The 19,177-nt window shown below is 34.8% G+C and overlaps 1 protein-coding gene across 1 annotated transcript in view; it reads right to left on the bottom strand.

The window, feature by feature from the left end:
- Nucleotides 1–19,177, bottom strand: part of LOC123542487 (sushi, von Willebrand factor type A, EGF and pentraxin domain-containing protein 1-like) — a 72,321-nt gene that overhangs the window by 50,927 nt on the left and 2,217 nt on the right. Inside the window, exons 3-6 of the mRNA XM_045328383.2 lie at nucleotides 17,064–17,204; nucleotides 6,776–7,015; nucleotides 5,919–6,125; nucleotides 996–1,172 (exon numbers count right to left, since the gene is read on the bottom strand). Of these exons, the coding sequence (XP_045184318.2) occupies nucleotides 996–1,172; nucleotides 5,919–6,125; nucleotides 6,776–7,015; nucleotides 17,064–17,204 (765 nt within the window). The remainder of the gene's footprint in view (nucleotides 1–995; nucleotides 1,173–5,918; nucleotides 6,126–6,775; nucleotides 7,016–17,063; nucleotides 17,205–19,177) is intronic.

The raw sequence follows: 19,177 nt of genomic DNA, 5'->3' as shown, positions 1-19,177 counted from the left end.
CTGGTCTTGCACAGTGAAGTCCAAAAAGAAACTCTGGTTTAATCATATTCCTTCATAATTTCCTGACTTTAGGTCAAATACTTTTTTAAGATGTATAAAACACAAACTTTTAAGCTCTTTATTGTGTATTTTTAACTAAGTCAAGGACCATAACTCTGGTCAGGCTGAATAAAATCCCAAACAGAACACCAGTTGTACAACTTCACATGCTGTATAACAATTCTCTAATGTTTTATTACTCTAAGTAAAATACTTTTTAAGATACATGCAACACAAACTTGTATGCCATTAATGCACATTTTTGTCAATCAAGGGCCATAACTCTGGTGTGACTGAAGGAAATCCCAAACAAAACCCAAGATGCACAACTTCACATGCTGACTAATATTCCTATTATTTTTCCTGACCCTAGGTCAAATATCAAACACAAACTTTTATGCCATTTTATGCATAATCTTTACTAAGTCATGGGTCATAACTCTGGTATGTTTGTGTGAAATCCCTAATTATAACATCAGGTGTACAACTTCACATGCTGAATAACAATCCTATGACATCTGATGACTCAAGGTCAAATAAATACCTTTTAGGATATACATGAGACAAATTCAAACAGATGGAAAATAGACAGATAACTCTAAGTATCCCCACACATTTTTTTTTTGTGGGGTGGTAGTGTGGGGGGTGCAAAAATAGTCGTTTTATAAGCTGGTTTGATAATAATGGCCTTTTTTTAGTGGTGGTCTTTAGCACTGGTATTTATGTTATGGAATTATACTGAAAAGTTTCTACAGAAAAAAATATATTACTCTTATAGTAAATCAGACTCTTACAATAACAAGTTTGTTCAAGCATCAGAACAAAACTTTGTTTTTGTTTCGATAAAATTCACTGCATGAAATTGTAAAAATAAATCTTAGAAAAATGTGTGAATGTCCATCTGAGGTTACTGGATAAATAATTGTCTGATGAAAATAATGAAACATTAACTATACCTCGTGGACATCTACTCGGTTGTATCTGGCCATCTTCTAGACAACAACCTGCAGTACAAGAACCTGAAACACTTGTTTGTGCTACACCACTGCAATACTTTCCTACTGGGCATCGTTTACACGTGGTTTGTTGAGTTTCATCCTGATAGTGTCCTTTGCCACATGGTATCTTTATACCTGTTTCAAAGAAAAATGTTATGAATGTCACCCAGTGGTTCCAAGGTCATTACGAACTTGTGATCAGACTCTTAAAACTTCAAGCAACTAGATCTGAGGTTACAGAGTGAGTTTGGAAACCAGTCTCAAAATGCCAGTCTCTGATTGGTTGTTACTCAATATGATTTTGAAAATGACCAATGACAAGGCTGCATTCAAAGACTGGTTTCCAAACATTATAACCTTGGAGGCCGGTGATATATTTAAAGACTAGTCAAGGCTCCAAGTATAGTTTAACAAGCAAATTCGATGAATTGGTATCCCTCATCGAAAGGGTTTGTGGTGAGGAATGGAAAAAAAATATATACGGCAAAAAGTTAAGGATGTTTACTAATGAAATTATTTTGAATGTAATATGTTTACTGTAACAAACAAATTCAATGAATTGGTATCCGCCGCCTGAAGGATTTGTGGTGAGGAATGGCAAAAAAATATATCCGGTTATAAAAATTGATGGAAAATTAAAAAAAAAAATGGGGTGGGGGGGGGGGCGGTGCATAATCAGGGTGGTGGGCATGACTGAGTGGAGAGTGAGGTGGGGGAATGGTACAACTTTGCATGTTGATAAATATTAACGGAAGGTTTGAAAAAATAATAAGAAGAAGGAATGAATTTTTTTTTTTTGCGGGGGGGGGAGGGTTAGGAAGGGGAGAGGGTGTTACCAAGGCAAGGAGGTAACAAGGTGTGGGTACACAACTTCACATGTTTATAATAAATGTTCATGGAAAAGAATGAAAGAAGTTTAATGAAATTCTACCAATTGGTTGGTTTGTTATGTACAAACCTGTGGATTTTTAAACAAAGGGCAATAACTCTAAGGGAAACTGAATCCCAAAAATATAAATAATAAAATTACTATGCATCATCGCAGTATGCTGGTTCATGTGTATTTCAAGTTTTATAAAATTCTACCTGATAGTTACCGAGTAGAGACCGTACGGTAGCTCTTCGCATACTTCGATTTTTCAAAATAAGGTGTTTTTACAAGTGCACTGGTTACGATTTAAAAATGTAAACAACAGACTCTATGAATCTTTGGAATGAATGAATGGCAGTCGATATTAGTCATAATACTGATTGACATAGAATGCTAATGACTCCATGTGTTGCAGAAAATTTTTTGGTTTGTAACTGTAATTTACTATCAACTGAAATCCTCTCAAAACTGCTAAAATAATTACTTATATTTGGACAAAGCTCACCGTCTTTGCCATTCGCCAGCTGCTTAAAGGGCAAATATAAAAGATTCAGGGCAAGTTATATTTCACTGGTACTGCCAGTTAGTAAGTTCATACTCTGAATGACACGTCAGAGAAATTTGGGCAGATTTGACCAATTTACACATTGGCAGCATTATATTATTTTTCTTTTTTACACGAAAATTGCTGTTAGGAAACAAAGCGAATATGCCGATAATCTGGAGTTCACCTATTATGATGTTATTGTCACAAAATTGTTCACTAAATGCAATAGGTGCAGTTAAACTGCATAGCTATTAACTACTGCTGTTACAGGTAAGTGGTAGAGTGTCTGCCTTAGGTGAGAGGTCCTGGGTTCGAGGCCCAGTTAGAGATTAAATAGATGCATTCTGCTACAGTAAGTTTTGCTGTTTACAGACTGTTCAAGACGTTCTAAACTGTTAGCACACAGTATCATGGATCATTATTTAGCAATCCAGATCACAACTAAATGTAAAATCAAATGCACCCAATTACAAAATATTCACTAGACTATGTCCCTTTGATGTTTCTGCTCTCCATGTTCAACAAGAGTTACATTTTCTTGATCACAAAATTTTATTTTACATGAAAATATTAAATGCTCATAACTCTACCCTTCTGGTTAAAATATTGTCTATATATCTATTTTTGAGAAATATATGGACACTTGCCTTCATTTCATAGCTTTTTTACTTCAAACCTATGATTTAGGAAACTTAATTAGGTACTATCTCTATACTGAGAAACGGCTGCAGATGGCCATTTTTGGCCATTTTTCATTAAATCAAGGGCAATAACTCTAAGGGAAATTGACCAATCCAAAAAAAAAAAGAAACTTGACGGACATCATCCCAGTATGTTGGTTCATCTTTATTTCAAATTTCATGAAATTCTACCTGCTAGTTATTGAGAAATGGCTGCGGACGGACATTTTTAGGCATTTTTCAGTAAAGAAAGGGCAATAACTCTGAGGGAAATTGACCAATCAAAAAGAAAAACTTAACGGGCATCATCGCATTATGTTGGCTCATGTTTATTTCAAGTTTCATGAAATTCTACCTGGTAGTTTCTGAGAAATGGCTGTGGACGGACAGACACATGTACAGATGTACGGACAGACGGACAATGCCATTTCAATACCCCTCTCCCAATTTTATCGGCGGGGGATAATTAATGTTTGATACCCAAATGTTCTATGAATTAACGTTCAAGGGTGTTACAGGGTGACAAACATAACGAATCTTGATTTCCTCGCAAAAGTTGAATACAAACTTTTCAACTCTGACCTTGCTATAGATCCACCCACCTTCCAGATATAACCTCTATCTCCTGAGTGGTGGAAAATTTCGCCTTCTTGGGTACCCCATTGCATCATACTCTAATCTTAGTAATGATGTTACCCCATGCATACACGTGGTATGATTACTATAAGTAGGCATTGCAACCATGGCAGCCTCCATGAATTAATGCTTTTTTTATGTTTTCCTACTATTTTTAGAGGTTTTTACACCATTGTGAATGGGTCTGGTTGACCCAATTTGAAACTTGTGTCACCATTTACAATTGTGAACCGGTCCGATATTCGGTACCACTCATATAAGTAAAACAGAGCAGTGTCACTAATGGTGACAAATACCCCCACAGCGCCTTGACCTTTGACCTTGTGACCTTGACCTTTGACCTGGTGACCCCAAAGTCAGTAGGGGTCATGTACTCAATTAGTACTATCAGCATGTGAAGTTTGAAGGTCCTGGGTAGAGTAGTTCGTGAATAAAGTGCCTTCATGCAAAAAGTTAACATTGTGACGAACGAATGAACGGACGGACAGTTGAAAACTAATATGCCTCCCTTCGGGGGCATAAAAAATTGCATTCACACGTTTCAAAGCAATTTTCATGACTGTTTTCCAGATTACAACATCGCTGAATAATATATATGGTCAATTTAACTTCAACGCAGATGTAAACCAGTTAAAATACATGTAACAAGAGCTGTCAGTGGACAGCGCGCTCGACTATTCTCAGTGCTTGATAGTATATAATATAAGCAATGATAAAAACTTTAACATTACAATAAGCATATTCTAAGTTGAAAAGGGGCCATAATTCAGTCAAAATGCTTGATAGAGTTGCCTCCTCCTTTTCACAGACTGGGGTCATGATTGCAAACAAGTATGCAAAATATGAAAGCAATATCTCAATGGACTTTGAAAATATTTGGGGTGGTACGCAAACTTTAACATTTATTCTAAGTCGAAAAGGGGCCATAATTCAGTCAAAATGCTTGATAGAGTTGCCTCCTCCTTTTTACAGACTGGGGTCATGATGGTAAACAAGTATGCAAAATATGAAACCAATATCTCAATGGACTTTGAAAATATTTGGGGTGGTACGCAAACTTTAACATTTATTCTAAGTCGAAAAGGGGCCATAATTCAGTCAAAATGCTTGAAAGAGTTGCCTCCTCCTTTTTACAGACTGGGGTCATGATAGTAAACAAGTATGCAAAATATGAAACCAATATCTCAATGGACTTTGAAAATATTTGGGGTGGTACGCAAACTTTAACATTTATTCTAAGTCGAAAAGGGGCCATAATTCAGTCAAAATGCTTGATAGAGTTGCCTCCTCCTTTTTATAGACTGGGGTCATGATGGTAAACAAGTATGCAAAATATGAAACCAATATCTCAATGGACTTTGAAAATATTTGGGGTGGTACGCAAACTTTAACATTTATTCTATGTCGAAAAGGGGCCATAATTCAGTCAAAATGCTTGATAGAGTTGCCTCCTCCTTTTTACAGACTGGGGTCATGATGGTAAACAAGTATGCAAAATATGAAAGCAATATCTCAATGGACTTCGAAAATATTTGGGGTGGTACGCAAACTTTAACATTTATTCTAAGTCAAAAAGGGGCCATAATTCAGTCAAAATGCTTGATAGAGTTGCCTCCTCCTTTTTACAGACTGGGGTCATGATGGTAAACAAGTATGCAAAATATGAAAGCAATATCTCAATGAACTTTGAAAATATTTGGGGTGGTACACAAACTTTAACATTTATTCTAAGTCGAAAAGGGGCCATAATTCAGTCAAAATGCTTGATAGAGTTGCCTCCTCCTTTTTACAGACTGGGGTCATGATGGTAAACAAGTATGCAAAATATGAAAGCAATATCTCAATGGACTTTGAAAATATTTGGGGTGGTACGCAAACTTTAACATTTATTCTAAGTCGAAAAGGGCCATAATTCAGTCAAAATGCTTGATAGAGTTGCCTCCTCCTTTTTACAGACTGGGGTCATGATGGTAAACAAGTATGCAAAACATGAAAGCAATATCTCAATGGACTTTGAAAATATTTGGGGTGGTACCCAAACCTTAACATTTGTGTGACGCTCACGCTCACGACGACACCGGGGCGAGTAGGATAGCTCCCCTATTCTTCGAATAGTCGAGCTAAAAAGCAGTATGATTGTTAAATACCATTTGGACACATGTAACCTGCAGGGCATGGATATGTTAATGTTGTTTTAGACGCCTTATCAAATCTACAGTAATAACCCGATGGACAAACTCCAGTGGGTGCAGACAGTCCTTTAGTTAAGCACTGCATTCCTTCAGGACACTCAAAACAAGTGTGCATGTTCGCATATGGCTGGTAATATCCAACATCACACTGGAATTTACGACCTAGAATGCAAAAGAATTTTTATAAAGCAGATCTGGTCATTTTTGGTTAACTCGTGGACTTTTTTTGGAAAACATATTTATTCTTTTATGAAAAAGTTCTAGCAAAAACTTAATTTTATAGCAGAAACTGAAGGTTAAAGAGAGCATTATAAGCAGTGTAATATCATTAGTGTTTTTAATTTTTCTGGAAATATCAGGTGTTAAAAGCCTTAGCAATTCACACCTTGTTTAATGTTATATTTTAGGGAGAAGTTCAATAATGAACTAAATTACAATGAAAATATATCCAGTCTTTCCTCATAAAATGGTGGTTAGCCTCCTAATTTTCTAAAATGGACTGGTCCATAATTTAATCTGGGCAGTGCCACTTATTATTCATAGGGTTCATGGATGTGCAGGCTGATCTTGGTCAGTGCACTAGTTGCAAAGGCAGAATCTTTTGCCACCAACAGGCTATAGGTTAAGTCCATAAATAATGTAATGTTTCAAAATAAATCAAGTGCATATTACAGAACTTTATAACATTGTCCACAGTCTAATTTTATCGACAAAACTAGAATTTCTTCAATATGTCTGTAAGAAACCTGAAATCAAACAATTTTATTCCAGTAAAAAAAAAAAAAACAACAGTTGTACAAAAAAATTAATACCTTTTACACAGTAACTCCCTGGGGTGCATTCCTTTCCTGTGGGTCTTGGAGATGTCTCGCCTCGCCCACATTCCCAGCCATCATCACACTCCCCAGCCGGTTCTGTAAGTTTTGAGACATCACAAAACCTATACCTCGGGCAGGTCAAACAACCGGTTATACCCTGCCATTCCCACATCTTATACTGAGTTACAGGTTGGTAGTAACCAGCAGTACACTCAACAGGCTCTGATAGTCCTTCTGTTTGAAAAATGATAAGAAGTTACATATCTGACCAACCAGTGTTTTTTTTTGTTTTCGGGGAATGGTGGCGGGGCCCACAAGGACAATAACCACTAAAATAGGGGAAAAATTGCTTCGTGATAAATGCAGTATATTTCATAAATATGTTACACTAAAAAAGACAAGAGCTGTCGGAGGACAGCAACGCTCGACTATTCAACAGCCTTGTCAGTCGAAAAAGGGGCATAATCTTGTAAAAATGCAAAACAAGGTTATGGAACCTGCACAGTGCATATCAGCTTATGACAGTGGACAAGATTAGTGTGTTAAGTTTCATACCATTCCCGTTAGTGAATACTGAGATACCAGCTTACATACAAAACCTTAATAACCAAAAATTTTTAAGTCCAAAAAGGGGCATAATTTTGTACAAATGCAAAGTTAAGTTATGGGACCTGTGAAATACATGCCAGATCATGACAGTGAACAAGTATGTGAAGTTTCAACCCATTCCTATAGGTGGATACTGAAATACCAGCTTACATACAAAACCTTAACCAAAATTTCTAAGTCGAAAAAGGGGCATAATTTTGTACAAAAGCAAAATAGAGTTATGGAACCTGTGCAATGTAAGTCAGTTTATCACAGTGAATAAGTGTGTTAAGTTTCAATCCATTCCCACAAGTGGTTACTGAGATACCAGCTTACATACAAAACCTTAACCAAAAATTTCTAAGTCAAAAAAGGGACATAATTTTGAGAAAAGGGAAAACAGAGTTATGGAACCTGTGCAATGTAAGTCAGTTTATCACAGTGAATAAGCGTGTGAAGTTTCAATCCATTCCCACAAGTAGTTACTGAGATACCAGCTTACATAAAAACCTTAACCAAACTGGGACGCCGATGCGGACGCGGACACAAGGGCGAGTCCAATACCAGTAGCTAGTTCTACTATTCTATGAATAGTCGAGCTAAAAATGATTTTAAAGCACATTGTCTCATGTTTTAAATGATAGTGTAAATTATCATGTACATCTAGAAAGAGTTGTGTTGATTGGGATATGTAAAATGTTGTTTTTTTTAGGGGTATCAATGTGTACATACCACGTGGTTTGTGACGTCATTTTCGGGTATTACAGCAAGAAAATTTATAAACAAATCCGTCGATTCAGAACTTAAAAACACCGTAAGTTTTTCATTTTTTCACCAAATTTAATAATTCTTTTACGAGGCTCAAGCCAAGATAGTGGTCTATAAACATAACACAATTTTTTCCTGAAATTCTAAGCAGTTTTTGCAAAGGTCGGTTCAAACCCTGAAATTCGGTAAATTCTTGGAGGGTAATACGGCAAGAACAACCCGTGTTTTACAAAATAATGCAGGATTGCTTTCCGTTACATTGTTGTGCCCTTCACCGCTGTTTATTTCGGTTGCAAGAAGGCCGGCGAATCACTTGACTGAAAATAAAATGGCAGCTAGGTTTCTCTATGAAAACATATGTCTTCGGAAAATGCTAATACGGCAAGAATGATATGACAGCAAGCAGATTCATGAATACTCTTATTGTCCCTAACAGCAGTTGAGACTTACTTACTTTTGTCAGCAGGTTAGTAAATATGGCATACCTACATAGTGCATGGTATGCTAAATTAGACGGAACCGTTAATAAACAGTAAAGCCCTATTTCATTTTTGAAGTTTTGACAAAACATTTTTCTGTATGCCTGAGATTTATTAAAAAGAATAATTCAGTGGTCTGTTTTCAAAATTATCCTTATGTTTTCATGCACTTTCAGTCTATAGGAAGAATGGGGGCTTTGCTGTACAAGCAGTTTTACTGTGAGAGCAATAAAGGACCGTAATAGCCGTCTCAAGATTATTTTTTAAAGTCTGTTTAACACAACTTGAAAATACTTTTTACGAATATTTTTGGCAAGTAAAGTGATTGCATAGGCATAGTTTTACAGTCTATTTACAAACATGATTCTGAAACGATAATTTGAACGATTGTAATTTTGTTCATAAAAGGTATTTATCGTTTCTCAAAAATAATCTGATACTATGACAACTTACGTATATGGGTCTGAAGAATGCATGTAATACTGTACAATTTTGATATTAGATTATGCAAAATCTTAAGAAAATTCAAATCTATGTTACGTTTACCGAACAGGATAAACCTTCTTTTCTTTTCATACTTTTACTTCTATGCCCCCTTTTAGGACATAAAGTTTTAGCACTTTCTGGATTCATCATTATATGATTGAATATATAATTCTTAAGTTTTATGTTAAGCCCAAGTTATCTTCAGTAATGATTCTGCGATCCTTACCATAACTTAGGGTCATAACTTAGTAAACAACTATTTGACATGACTTGTATTTAGAAGATGTTACACCAACCCTTGATTCCGTCTGTGACAACTGTTTTATTTTCCAACAGATTGGTATGCCTCAGGAGCAGATCAATATCGCACTGATGTGTGCTCTTTGGCTAATCACTTACATAACGCTTTATTCAAAGGTCATGCAGTAATTTTTTCTCACATTCGGTGTGGTCTTTATGTGATACAAAGAATTGCTGCATGGTTTACGCGTTGAAAGTGTCGAAATATTTAAGAAAATATTTTAACACATTACGTTTTGTATATTGTTTTTATTTCTTAAAGGTACATCTGCATTTTACACTCTGTTATGACATACTAGAAGTGCACATGCATATTTTTGTTATTTATAGTTATATGGTTTACACTGATTAAACTGTGATTAATGGACGATATGAAAAATGCAAAGTAGAGATGGAAATCCTTTGCACTTACAATAATTTTATATCATAATTATATGCTAGTTTGCCCATCTTCAGTAAAATTTTTGTTTGAATAAAAGATAATTTTGAAATACAAATTTATCACAAAAGGATGCAGCACAGTATTCATTTATGAACGTTGATTACTAAGTTTCAATGTGTATAATATGGAAACTACAAAGCTGGCTTGGTGACCTTTTTTTGTTTTTGCATTTGTTGTGTTACCATTGCTTTCTTGGGTCTGATAAAATGAATTGTTCAAATTTACTTAAATTTTACTGTTATGTTTTACATTTCAAAACGTTTAATAAATTTCTAAAATTTGTAAGTATCTGCTTATACTTTCATAATTTAATGTGTAATGTGTTAATTTTATTATAATAAGTATCTTTATTGAAAATTTCAATTTCTGTATGTATCCATAATGTAACAAACTTTACATTTGAACTCTCTTGTTGGTCTCTGTGTCTTAACACTGACGTCTTAGATTGTTTCCCAAGTTTAAGTTTAGTCTTTGTTCGCGTCATTACGCTAAAAAAGTAAAAATACGTCGTCCGAGTACTAGTATTTGTCTCTGCTAACATCAAGTTGTTCTTTTGTTTGTTTTTTGTATCAACGTTTAGTAGATCTATCACCATAATCTCGAAATCTCAAAGACTTATTTCGAAAAACAGTTTCGAAAAACAGTTTCGATACATTAACAATTACTATTATTGATAGGCATTGTTCAGAGGCCCAGCTTTCACTAATGATTGATAAGTAAACACATAATGTGAATATGTAGGATATATTTTCAATTTTAAACACTTTTTGTAGACTTTTTAGCAGTTTGACTCTTTTAAGATGGTTGTAAGCATTCGCGGATGCAACAGTATAGACACATAGGGACTCATTTTTAAGATACCTCTTCAGACTATAAATAAAGTAGAAATTAGGAAACTTCTCTTGAAAGCTCTAATTAGATAACAAGTAATGAATCAGAAAAAAATAATAGATCTACTAAATGATCTTTAAGGAGCTTTGAAAAAAAACCGTTCTTTCATATCACATCATACCGAAATTTATCTTAATAGAAGCTAAAGAAATCTGCAAACAGGTATTATACATGAGGAAACGAGTCTCAAACTCAATAATTCATGAAACTGTTAGTAAAGGAACAATAGGCGTATCCATGAATCTGCTTGCTGTCATATCATTCTTGCCGTATTAGCATTTTCCGAAGACATATGTTTTCACAGAGAAACCTACCATTGTATGTCAAGTAAAGTGGTCCGCAGGCCTTCTGGGAACCAAAATAAACAGCGGTGAAGGGCACAACAATGTAAAGGAAAGCAATCCTGCATTATTTTATAAAACATGGGTTTTTCTTGCCGTATTACCCTCCAAGAATTTGCCGAATTTCAGGGTTGGAACTGACCTTTGCAAAAACTGCTTAGAATTTCAGGAAAACTTTGTCTTATGTTTATAGCCCACTATCTTGGCTTGAGCCTCGTAAAAGAATTATTAAAATCGGTGAAAAAATGAAAAACTTACGGTGTTTTTAAGTTCTGAATCGACGGATTTGTTTATAAATTTTCTTGACGTAATACCCGAAAATGACAACACAAACCACGTGGTATGTACACACTGGGTATTTTTTCAGAAAAAGGGGAATTTACTTTTTGGGCAGGGGAATGGGGCAAAAACCCCCAAAAAGTCACTGCCAACTGATCCTTAAATTTCCCTGAAATGCTATATGTTAAGAGAAAAAATATTGAGTTATCTTCCTTATTTAAATGAATAATGCCAATTTTGATAATTTTCAGTAAAACATCTACTGTTTCACTTAAAAGCTGTGTCATGGTAACATATAGTAAGACCTACATTTTTCCAACAGTTTTGTTAGTCAAAAGCAAGCAAAGAGCCAACCTTCACAGCTTGGTAAAATTTCAGGTGTTACTAAAAACTGAAAAAATTGAGAGGTTTTGAATTCCTATATGTACATGTATGTTTAGTAAATCCTTGGACTACACAAACGTCTTTTAAATATTTTCTGGTAACTTAAATTGTATCACTGGCTACAGGTAAATACACATTTGAAATGTGTGATTTTGCCATTACAGGTATGGTTGAATATGCAGTGTTCCGCCCTATTGCCCAAGGCAGGTGACAGTGGAGTGCAGGGAGTGAGGCAAAAAGTCATACTCAGTTGCCTGTCAGGGAATTTAGTGAAATATATGAAAGCTTCCAAGAAACACTAATCATAATATCTAAATGTACTGTTTTTTGCTATACTGTATTAAATAGACTTATCACATCACCATGTTACATTTTGGGCAACTGAAAATTGGCTTCGGGCAAGTAAAAAAAACAGGTATTATACATGAGGAAACGAGTCTTGCCTGCGGGCAAGTATACTTTACAAAGTTAAAGTCAAACCCTGATGTGTTATAGGCTAATTTTGTGAATAGTAAACATTATGAATTTTGACATAAAAGGTGCTTACTGATAAAGAAGTAAATCTTACAAGCATGCGCAATCTGACATTATGACAAAATGACATAATGTCCATCCGTACATTTTGGCACATAAGGTCCTTATTGACTTTTTTTTTTTTTTTTTTTTTTGTTGGATTTAACATCGCACCGACACATGATAGGTCATACGGCGACTTTCCAGCTTTAATGGTGGAGAAAGACCCCAGGTGCCCCTCCGTGCATTATTTCATCACACGCCTGGGTAGAACCACCGACCTTCCGTAAGCCAGCTGGATGGCTTCCTCTCATGAAGAATTCAACGCCCCGAGTGAGGCTCGAACCCACATTGATGAGCGGCAAGTGATTTGAAGTCAGCGACCTTAACCACTCGGCCATGGAGGCCCCTCCTGATTGAAATAAAGAAGAAAGTCTTATACATGTATGCACAATCTCTCTAATGACTGAGACATAACTGACATTATGACGGTATGACCATCTGTACATTTGTGAATATAATTGCCAAGTTTGATCAGCTAATTTGTAACTACAGTTAATAATATACTGCTTCCATGGTAACATATATGATGTAATTGGTTTAATTATAGCTCAACATATGTGTGAAGCATTGTTCCTCTTTTTTTTTAAATGATGGAAAAAGGTAAGAAAATGTTGACGGGACTGTGGTACAACAGCATTTTCAATGTTTTATCTAAATTTCTTTTTTGGTCTTTAGATTGAAAGAAAGCTAGAGCATCTCAAACCAATGAAGAGTGCATCTGGATGGTAATGTGACGTGCTGAATCATCAAAAATATAAACAAGGAGCTGCGTTCAATAATTAACGCTTGATGCCCCCGGTGGCATCCTTGTCAATACAAAGCAACCTAAGTCCAAAATGAGGTCAAGTTCAAGGTCAAGGTCAAACTGAGGTCAGGTGATGTCTGAAGATGAGGAATGGTCACAGGTTACATCTGCATTAGTATCAAGTCATTCTAATAAGGGGTATTGATGCTAGACGAAACGGTCCCATTTGGTTAACCACGTACGGAGGGATGGACGGACGAACGGACTGGACAATCACTATATGCCTCCTGCATCAGTAGATGCCGGGGGCATAAAAGGGAAAGGTTAAGGGCACTACTGTAATTTTGTATTGCTACTTCTTGACACCTCAACCAATAGACAGCAGTACATTCTACTATAGCAGCAACTTAAGCATGCATGTTCAATCACAAGCATGTGTAGAAAGACTTCCTGTTCCTTAAGGTGATGTCACTTTTTGAATTTCCGGTGAATAACAAAAAAACCAAAGAATATTCAGTTGTTTCCAAAAACCGTTATATCATGATTCAACCAAATAGTTTCCTTAGTCTACCAGAAAGGAACAATTCTTATATCTTAATATTGAGATTTGGTACCTTTATAACAGACAATAAACTGAAACAATAGACATTCATATGTGACGTCGGTGAGCTCAACAAAGCAATTTCAAGTATAAATATTAATGTGGAATGTAAAGTAAGTTACACATTACAATATCCGTCCAAGATACTTTCAAAAACAATGCATTTGCAGAATAGAGAGATAAAAATAATTTTGACAGCTCGTGAAAACTAATGACAAATTTTGACAGGTATATGATGACTCATGACCTAATTAATTTTTTTCTGTTATTTCTAACTTCCAGTTTGATTTTCATAAAATGGGTATTCTTTATTGTAGCTTACAACTCATACATTAAAACAATAAAAGAATATATTGTTACCTCACTGTTGTTTTGTCTATCCATCTCTCGTACGAATTCCTATTGTTTCAGTCATTTGTCAGTAATTAGAGCAACTCACAGTGTTGCAGTCATACAAAACACATCCCTTATTTTCACTATATTGAGGATTTATCTAATGAGCACATGTATTGGAAACACAATTTCAATACCGGATGTGTATTGTAATAATGCTAAACTATCTCAGCCGTGAGGTCTCCTTAATATATACTACTGTAAAATCATAACTATCAAAGGAGACTAATTTCTGTGGATTTTGTGGTTAAGTCAAATCACAAGATTAAACCCCAACAAACAAGAAAGATTTCTATTTACCTAATTATAATGTTTAAAAACTGAATTTCACAAATTCACATCAGCATGAAATTGCCATTTTGGTCAAAACCAAGAAATTTCATTTCCGTAAAATTAAATGATTTTACCATATACATTAGTCCATGATCTAATTAACAATCCCTCAGATGTCCAAAAAGTGATACATACTGTAACTTATTACAAAAGAAATCTATCTGAGACTGAAAATAGTACAAATACAATATGACAGTTAAAATCTCAGAAATATTAAGGCCAGAGTTTTTTTATTTTTTGTTTTACGGGAATTTTTTCAAAAATAAGCGCCAGGAGGAGGGAATAAAAATAAGAAAAAGATGTCCAAAAATGAGCGTCGAGAAAAAAGAATAAGAATAAGATGGATTCTCCATATATTTTTCTTTTTTTTCGGAAATCTTTATAGAACGTGTGTTTTGAGGTTGTGCACACTTGTTTTGTACTCTATACTGCCTGTTGTATAATAGTTTTGTATTATAAAGGCAAAACAAGCTGCCATTTTCACAAAATGATTATTAAATCAATTCTGTTAATACTTCAGGCAAGTAACTGAAGAAAAACCATTTGCCCGAAAAAAATTTTTTTATAAATATGATGTATTTTAGTTTATGCTTGATTCAACATTCAGTTATTTAAATGGTAGGCAACTAACCTAACCACACTATCCATGGGCAGGCTAAGCCAATGTAAGTGGATAACCATGTTGCACTATTCAAGTAACTAGCAGACAGAAATTATGGGAAAAAACTGTAGAAAAAAGTAAAACCTATACCAGTATCTAGTTATATGCCTGGCGTGGGGTTCAAATTTGCACTATTCTTCTAAAACTTACTTTTTTAGCCAGGGCCTTTAAAATATAGTGTAGCTGTTCAAATTAAACTGCAATAATGGATCAGCCTGATTAGCCCCCCCCCCCCCCCCTCAACCCCCAAATAATGTTGTGTTTCTGGTGGCATGGCCAAAAAAAGTAGGGTCGGTAGGTCGGTATTTTTTTAAGCATTATTATCAAGTAAATGTAGCCTGTTATCACAGTCCGGGGCGACGTGTACACAATAATCATCATCAACCCACCCATGTTTAAAGCGAAAAAAAAAACATTAACAATTATCGGTAATTATTCTGTTGATAAACAAGTAATTGGCCTTGTTCTCGTCATCAATTAAAACCCCCTCAAAGAGCTAAAAGAAGTGTGTCGGTATTATGGCACCTGAAGTGGAGATCAAAGCAGTATAGTTGCCCGAGATTGTCATGGCATTACGTCATGTTTTCGCGCCATGTGGTACATCACTGTCTTATCGTATGGCCTCGGTTCTTTTAATTGCTGAGAAGAAATCAGTAAAAAAGTATATATATATATTTTTTTTTTTTAAAGCGAATGTGCAATATCCCGTATAAACTTACAGGTAAATGTGTCAAACAATAATAGTAGATATCCTACCTATGTGACCTATTTGCCGTCAAGGCATTTACAATATTGTTTGAAAAGAATATCTGACATAGTGTCAAGTCAAAAAAGACATGTACAAAGATTCATTTACTTATTAAAACCCACAGCGACATCATACTGCTTTATTTTAAAACAATCATTGTTTTTATTTACGTTCACGAGGTCCCTTAACCTATTCATCCGCACTTGCAGAAATCTGTTTGTCAAAAATCGTTTTACTCGATGTATTTAAATTGCTGCCGCTTTTTGATTTTTTAAGATTTTTTAATTCTGTTTTTTGTACTTTCTTGTCAAAAGTCTGAATTTTAAGACCATAGTATGTATTATTTATTTACTTTTAGAAATAAATAAATAATTAAGATCGCGCTGTTTGAAATTTTACAAATAATTGTATGAAACTTCGATCGTTTTTACAGAATTTTGCCTACATTTCTGTCGACATCTTATTAAAATCGTTATAGAATTCAAACTGTATTACTTCTAAAGCGGTGCTGAAAATTTGAAGCTATTATATTAAGAAATGAATGCACTACAAGCGTTTTTTGTGTACGTGTCGATAAACATTTAAGTAACGGCGATACTGGCATGACGTTTTGATATCTTTACGATTCGCAGGTAAATTCCAGTCAATCCAGGTAATTTTTAGGGATGTAATTTCTGAATTTTGTAAAGTTACTTTAGTTTATATATTGCAAATCTGAAGTTTTACGTTGTTGTGAAATTAGCGTTAGGTTAAACAACACTAAATTTTATTTTCAAGCGGAGATCCAAGCAACGACCGGCGGAAAAAATAAAAATAAAGTTAAGAATTTGAATCTTTTTCTTTTTTGGGTTTTACAATATTTAGGTACGGCGCTCCCGTAAAACAAAAAATAAAAAAACTCTGGCCTAATATGTGTTTTATCTGGAAATATTAGGAATTTAGAATATACATAAATACTAGATTTTCCAGTTCATCTTTCAAAAATTTTCTTTACTGAGATTTTGACTGGTATTTTATACTCAAACCCTTGTCATTTTTCTCTGATTATCATTTTATTTCTTGGGCATTACAGTATTAATACCAGCTATTTCGTGAGATAAATAAATTTGTGGCTTTCAATATTTTAACTGGAAATGAATATGAATTTTATTTACTTGTTTATCTGGGACTGGGATTTTATTTTTACAATGACAAAACTGCAAAATCCTCCAAAATTTTTCACCCACAAATATTGATGATTTCACATGCTATTGTTGTTTAAACTTACCTGTTGGTGCAGAGAAGCCAGGCCATGGCTCTTTAGGGAGACTATTTTCCATGCAGTAGTAGCCACGAGGACAGTTAAAGATTCCAGCAAAGCAATACTTGCCTTCTGGGCAAGGGAGACAATCGCTGGCACTTGTGCTATCTGTACATTTACAAAGGAATGTGTGATATTATATGAGCCGCACCATGAGAAAGCTAACATAGTGCATTTGCGACCAGCATGGATCCAGACCAGCCTGCCCATCCACGCAGTCTGGTCAGGATCCACACTGTTCGCTAAATGTTTCTCTGATTGCAACAGGTTTTGAAAGTGAACAGCATAGATCCTGACCAGACTGTGTGGATGTGCAGGCTGGTCTGGATCTGTGCTGATCTCAAATGCACTATGCTGGTTTTCTCATGCGGCTCATAAAAAATTATATACATGTATAGAGGATGTTTTTTGTTCCAAAGCAAGATTAAAACATCTTTCACTGAGTGAACATTCAGGAATGGACCATTGTAGCCACGAATGAAAAATATAGCATCTCAGGTGATCCTAGGCAAAAGATATAAATTATTTTATATGTAAAACAAAGAGATCTTTCCACTGCATGTTTTCAACGACTTCAACAAAATTTTGAATGTTTTAATTAGAACCTGTATTTTTCACTCAGTTGAAATATATTTGAGCCACAGTAAACAATGAAACAAATTTGCCGACTTTTCATTCAGTTAAATAGATAAACAGACGATACCATTTTTGGATAGGTATTTGTTAACTCACTCTAAATGAATGTGAACTCCAGAATGTGAAAAAATTGAAGTTAGGGAGAGCGGGGACAGAGACCATACTGGTGCACTGTTTGTTTTTCTGTAAAATCAAACAGAGAAAAACTCCCAGCACATAATTGGCTAACATAAATGCATTTACATTCAAGCTGGCATATAAAACAGAACCTTGATATATTTTTTAATATCATTTTTCGTATTATAATTTACCTGCTGAAATTAAAGAAATTCCCACAATTATTTTTTTTTCTGACTGGTGGAAGGAAAGACTTATCAACAAATAAATTGATTAAAAGTACAAATTATCGTGTAATCAGTTACGGTAATTACCTCCTAGATTGGTGTTCATGAATTGAAAATACCTGCGGTTGTATGGTAACACCTCGAGCGCTATGCACTCTTGGTGTCAACATTTGCATAAGCGAGGATACTGTCAATTCATTAACTCCACCTACTTGGTTAGTAACCTACACATCTCAATTATTGTTTCTGAAATGTCACCTAGATTAAGACAGGCAATGAGGGAAACATCATAGAAGTATGGTATTGTGTATTATGTCATACCCTACAAACCATGGTCATAAATAGGAAAAATACAAGCTAGTATAATTGCCTGACTACTCCATTTATACTTAAAGTTTGACAAATGGGTGGATATATATTTAAAACCTGATTGTCTATTTTGAATCATGAAGTCTTTTTCCCCAAATCTTACAAACTGCACAGAAATTCCATGTTTTCATAATATTTTATTAACATTTTGTATTTTTTGCAACCATGATGGAGTTATATTTTGAAATGTAGGAGCATTTTAACGCGATCGAAAAATTATTTTTCTTTACACATTTTAAGTATATTTAACCATTACCATGCTGGACATGATGGAATCTGCCTTTGCGGCCAGTGCAGATCATGATCAGCCTGCACATCCATTCAGTCTGATCATAATCTGCACTGTTTGCTATTCAGCCAGTATCTTTTTGGTAAGCACCCCTTTTAACAGTTAATGGTTCTGTCCAAATTGGAAGATGGACAAGTTCATTATAGAAATTTAGCATGGTAAGGGATAAACGTAACAATTAACATTCCACCAGAGCAATGGTTTTCATTTATAACTTAAATTAACTTTAAATTTTCTTCCTTCTTCTTTTTAGAAATGGATGGGGGAGTGTTTGTTAGGTGGAAGGTGTCAATTAGGAATATATTCTGACTGCTTAATGTAAAAAGGTGAACCATTAGTATTGTTTCTAGTGTTGTTTCAACTATACACAAGCACGATAAAATGTGTAGATGCAACATGACCGAATGAGCAATATGAAATTTTAAGATTAAATAAACAAGATG

The sequence above is a fragment of the Mercenaria mercenaria genome, chromosome 5, assembly GCF_021730395.1.
Source record: "Mercenaria mercenaria strain notata chromosome 5, MADL_Memer_1, whole genome shotgun sequence".
NCBI classification, from domain to species: domain Eukaryota; kingdom Metazoa; phylum Mollusca; class Bivalvia; order Venerida; family Veneridae; genus Mercenaria; species Mercenaria mercenaria.
The sequence above is the reverse complement of the archived record's forward strand: the minus strand, read 5'-3'. Positions and strand labels throughout refer to the sequence as shown.